This window comes from Perca flavescens, chromosome 3, assembly GCF_004354835.1.
Source record: "Perca flavescens isolate YP-PL-M2 chromosome 3, PFLA_1.0, whole genome shotgun sequence".
NCBI lineage: Eukaryota > Metazoa > Chordata > Actinopteri > Perciformes > Percidae > Perca > Perca flavescens.
The window spans coordinates 2,287,887-2,293,886 of NC_041333.1; the positions used below are offsets into that span (position 1 = coordinate 2,287,887).

Genomic DNA, 6,000 nt, shown 5'->3' on the forward strand with positions numbered 1-6,000 from the left:
GGGCCTAGGGGGCTAACTGTTAGCATGCTAGCGCTAGCATGCTAGCTCGTTCTCAATGACAAAACACTGCTACAACACACACAAATTCACCCTAATCTACAAAATACATTGTATAGAACTACATGTCTCTGTTCTGCAGGTATTCCACGCAAAGTTGGAAATGTGCCTTCGTTTAGAAGAAGTCCATCCATCCATCTTCGTCCGCTTATCCGGTATCGGGTCGCGGGGGGAGCAGCTCCAGCAGGGGACCCCAAACTTCCCTTTCCCGAGCAACATTAACCAGCTCCGACTGGGGGATCCCGAGGCGTTCCCAGGCCAGGTTGGAGATATAATCCCTCCACCTAGTCCAGGGTCTCCCCCGAGGCCTCCTCCCAGCTGGACGTGCCTGGAACACCTCCCTAGGGAGGCGCCCAGGGGGCATCCTTACCAGATGCCTGAACCACCTCAACTGGCTTCTTTCGACGCAAAGGAGCACCGGCTCTACTCCGAGCTCCTCACGGATGACTGAGCTTCTCACCCTATCTCTAAGGGAGACGCCAGCCACCCTCCTGAGGAAACCCATTTCAGCCGCTTGTACCCTGGATCTCGTTCTTTCGGTCATGACCCAGCATTCATGACCATAGGTAAGGGTAGGAACGAAAACTGACCTGTAGATCGAGAGCTTTGCCTTCTGGCTCAGCTCTCTTTTTGTCACAACAATTAAATAAATAAATTTAATTGAATGTAATACCGCACCCGCTGCGCCGATTCTCCTACCAATCTCCCGCTCCATTGTCCCCTCACTCGCGAACAAAACCCCAAGGTACTTGAACTCCTTCACTTTGGGTAAGGACTCATTCCTTACCTGGAGAAGAAGTCTCCCGGCTAATCCTGCCTTGTACAGGCCGAATTTGGAGAACAGCTTACCTAGCGACTAGCTACTGCGCATGTGCGACTGAAAACAAAGATGGAAGAGAAGTTGAGAGGTCTCACTCTGTAGCTAAAACAGAGACCTGACAGGATGAAAAGAGGAGCTGCAGCAATGTGCAGTACAACAAACGTGGTGTTTTTGAAAATTAAACCATGTAAACCTATTCTGATACAATCTCAAATTACAATTATGAACCTGAAAATAAGCATAATATGGCCACTTTAAACGAATCATAGTCCATTGTGGACATAATGACATGTCCTATCAGGAGAGTGAACAAACAAAGGTGGACTTCAACCTTCTCATTGACACTTTAAAGAGCACTGGGAAGTCGTTTTTTATTTCGGGCCCACTTCCATCTCTAGGTCGCGGAGCGTGCCTTTTTATCAGACTACTCTACCTTAACACCTGGCTCTAGTTTACATGCAGCGTTCACAAGTTTTATTGACAATTTTAATCTATTTTGGGAATGTAGCACTCTTTTTACCAAATACACGAGGCAGCAAAATGCTCTGTGGAAATTTGCGGCACGCCTTGCAGACTCAGAGCTATGATTGACTGCATTCCGTTAACACATGCACAAGCACACTTCCCAGTCATACTCTCCCATAAGCTCTCCTCTAGAAATAATTCTGTTAGCCCACAGACCAGCTATATCATCCCAGTTAGAATCAATAATAGACCACACAAAGTGATGAATCCGCAAAACAATAAGAAGCACTCAACTTCAAAAATAGTAAATGTAACACCCATTCCCCGTCAGTCACAGTCTGTTCCAACAAATGAGGCAGATAATTCCTTTAACATACCAACAATAGCCCTACTGAACGTCAGGTCTTTAGCGGGAAAATCATTTTTAATCAATGATTTTATTATCAAACACAATCTTGATTTTATGTTTTTAACTGAAACCTGGTTAGACCAGAATAACAGTTTTGCTGTTCTTATCGAGTCCGCTCCCTCCAACTTCAGTTTTATGAGCGAGAATAGAGTGAATAAGAAAGGAGGTGGAGTCGACATTTTGTTCAAAGACTCATTCCAATGTACACAATTATCTTATGGAAATTTTGCTTCTTTTGAACATGTAGCTCTTCAGCTAAGGTCCTCCCCTTGAGCTATATTTCTAAATATCTACAGGCCACCTAGATACTGTGCAGCTTTCTTTGATGACTTTACTGAACTGCTGTCTATTATCTGTATTAACTTTGATTGTGTAATTATTGCTGGTGATTTCAACACTCATGTTGACAACCCTCAGGATAGAGGGACCAAGGAACTGTGTTGTGTTTTTGAGAACTATGGACTGACTCAGCATGTGACGGAGCCCACACACAATAAGGGACACATTCTGGACTAGGGCTGGGCGATAAAACGATATGTATCGCGATAGACACATAATCAATATCAATAGAAAATGCGGTCGATAAAACTCGATAACTTGTTTTTCTTCATCAGAAGAAACCAGAGGTTGTGAATCAAGTTTGGTTGCATGAACAAAGGCCCTCACTCTCTGGCAACCTAGCAACGTAGGGAGTGACACTCTAACAGCCAATCATGTAACAGTATCATGTTTGGTTGCGCCACATCGCTGTCTCGTGTTCTTCAATAACAGAACCGGCGTGGAGTGGAAAGTGAGTGCTGCAGCGAGCGAGGAAATCGTTGATAAAACAGGAAAAGTCAGTATGGCAGTTTTGGGGATTTTATAAGTCTGACCGTAGTTAAACCAATGTCGTCAGACCAACACTGGTAATACCATAAACTATTTTACCACTTTAGCCGCGCTCACACTTTCGAGCACAGCCGTATCCGCCATCAACGTCCAACAACATCTGCAGCTGCAACACGGCACTAGCAGGAGACCACCATGGAGAGGTACTCTGCATCAGCGCCTTACTAAACAATACAAGCAGCAGACCTCCATGGAGAGGTACTCTGCATCAGCGCCTTACTAAACAATACAAGCAGCAGACCTCCATGGAGAGGTACTCTGCATCAGCGCCTTACTAAACGCTACAAAGAAATAACGAAGGCTAACATGCTGAGCACTGTCCAGAAGCCAGGTTATCAACCTAGCACTAAACCTGCAGAAAATAGTTCCTTCTCAGGTTTCTTATATTTAGCTAACACTTTGCACTATTTTATGACACTTTATGAAGCATTTCTTACTTATTCTTTAATTTTGCACCTTAATGTTAAGAGATAATTGTTAAGTGTTCATTGTGATTTTAGACCTGTTTACATTTTAATTATTTGAGTGTTTTCCATGGTTGTGTTGACATTTCTGCTTTTATAACTGAAGGGATTATAATCAGAGCAGGGTTAAGTTTAAAATAAAAATGTTTAAATTTAATATATTTTTCTCCTGGTCCTTATTTTAAATAGGTCATAAAAAATATCAATAATTATCCATATCGACCGATATGTAAAACTTATATCGTGATACAGTTTTCAACCACATCGCCCAGCCTTATTCTGGACTTGATTATCTCTAAAGGTCTGAACATTTCCAAGGTTGTGGTGACAGATGTTGCTCTCTCTGATCATTCCTGTGTTTTCTTTAACGGCTCTATCTCTTTGCACAAAAGTGTTCAAACAAAGATAATAAGAAAATGATACATCACTGAAAACACCAGTGAATCATTCATTCAGCTTTTCTCCTCCACACCCACCGTTTCTGGGGCCTCAGTCACTGATCTTGTAGATAATTTAAATTGTAAAATTACAAATGTTATTGATGCCATTGCTCCCACTAGGGTCAAAGCTGTCTCTAGTAAGAAAAGATCGCCATGGAGAAATGTCTGAAAAAAGAGAAGAAAAAAAAAAGCTCTTTTTTTTATTCATTGTACTGTACTGTGAATTATATTCCTGTATTCTATTTGTTTTTAATTTTGTATTCATTTCTAACTACTTTTTAATGTTTTATGTACAGCACTTTGAATTGTACTGTTGCTGAGATGTGCTATATAAATAAAATTGCCTTGCCTTACCTTGTTATGGTAAGCTAGGTTAGCCTCCTTGTGCGCGCTTCTCAAATGTACTTTCAAATTCGTGGGATTTTTCCCTTCAGTAAATTGTACACATATTTTATCACCTTCCAATGCAAGGCACTTGCTTTTATCTGACACAGTCATAATCAAATGGGACTTTGCCGCTTTCTTCCGACTTTCGGTACTGCCATGATGCCAGGCAAGGGGCATGGACTATGTTGTGTTCAATTTGACATGGAATGTCGGAATATCTGGGTTCCCGGTCGGAAACTATATGTCTATGGCATAGACTGTATAAAACAGGTCTATGGTCAGAAATGTCAAATCTGAAAGATGTTATTTGCTCTGTGGAAGACACAGGACATTTACTCAATAATTTAATTTTAGTCAGTTTTCTAAACAGACAGACCAGTTTTAGTTATCGTTTTTTTGTAATGCCTTGTTTTTATTTTTATTTCAGTTAACGGCAATGTTGTTTCCCACATTGTTTTCGTTCGTTTTCATTAACGATTATAACCTTGATCCCTAGTAATTAGGATATATTTGATCAGCAAGATATTAATGAAGTATCTACTGCATAGTGCACACAGATTATCCCACCCCACATATGTCATTATGTCAATTCCTAAACAGCCTTTATAATATGCAGTGCAATGTAACCTTGATTGTCAGTATTGGGATTTGCCTCAACCTCCCAGTCGACAGAAAATAGCTATATCATAAAGACTACAGTACTGTCTGAATGATATACGTACAACCAACTCGCAAACTTTTTTTAAAGAGAATTTTTCACAACATTTTAACATAAATTATGATTATTACAAACAAAACAACAATCAAAGACTTCATAATACTTGGATTCCCAGGACTTGACCCAATGTATTATGGACCTGTATGTACTCTTCTTTTCTTTACCTACATGGCTATTCTTGTTGGAAATATTTTTATTTTAGTTTTTGTTGGAGTTGAGAGGCATCTTCATAAGCCAACATATCTGATCTTCTGTATGGCAACGAATGATTTGTTATTTGGGACAGTGACCTTACCAAAAATGATTTCCAGATATTGGTGGGATGACAAGATAATATCTTTTGGTGCCTGCTTCACTCAGATGTATTTTGTTCATTCCTTGGGAGCAATTCAATCTCTCCTTCTCCTTATTATGGCCCTTGATCGTTTTATTGCAGTTTGTTTTCCATTAAAATATCCTGTTCTACTTACAAATAACATTGTATCTATGGCTTGCGGATTGTCATGGATTTGTACATTTCTTAGGATGATGTATATTGTATTTCATGCCCTAACCTTACCTTATTGTAAATCTAATATTGTGCAATGTTATTGTGACCATACTTCAGTTATAAACCTGGCATGTGGTGGAGATGTAAAATATGTTCAGACTGTTGCTCTCATCCTTGCAATGTTTAGTCTCTTGCTTCCACTTTCATTTATACTTTTTTCCTTTATTTCCATCTTTGTAGTTGTTTTAAGAATAGGAAACGCAGAAGGACGATACAAAACTTTATCAACTTGTACACCACAGTTACTAATTTCTTGCCTTTATTACATGCCAAGATGTTTTGTTTATCTAGCTCATTATATAGGATTCTCTTTCAGTTTGGACATCCGCATTTTATTGGTATTGTTGTACAGTCTTCTTCCTTGTGCTGTTAATCCAATCATATATATGCTTCAAAACAAAATATATCAAAGATATTTTGATGAAGAGATTGAAAAATGCTAAAGTTGGAATAAAGCTTCATAGTAATGCATAGTGTCTAAATATGATTCTTACCATATCTCTGTATATCAAATAATAAATAAAAAATGTTTATCCATCTAAACCACTTTCACTTTTATGCTACATGTTCTCTTTATGGTGGAAGGCTTAATTGTTTATCTCACAGTTCTGCTAAATAAATTAGAAAGCATTTGTTTAAATGTTCTGTCAAAGACCTGAGCAAAATTCTGTACTAAATTAAAAAGTATATGTGAGAAAGTGACAACAGCCATGTGTCAAATACAACTAAAATGTAATACATAAAATACCATTGTGCCTTACTTTTGTTTTACTTTTACTGATTGTTTTTCATGCATTTCTTC

The 6,000-nt window shown here is 39.0% G+C and overlaps 1 protein-coding gene across 1 annotated transcript; it reads left to right on the forward strand.

Moving 5' to 3' along the window:
* The first annotated feature begins 4,708 nt into the window (after nucleotides 1-4,708).
* LOC114552193 (olfactory receptor 52K1-like) lies at nucleotides 4,709-5,672 on the forward strand. Its single transcript, XM_028572821.1, is given in 2 exon segments — nucleotides 4,709-5,584; nucleotides 5,586-5,672. Coding segments are annotated over 2 exon segments (963 nt in total).
* The last annotated feature ends 328 nt before the right edge of the window (nucleotides 5,673-6,000 follow it).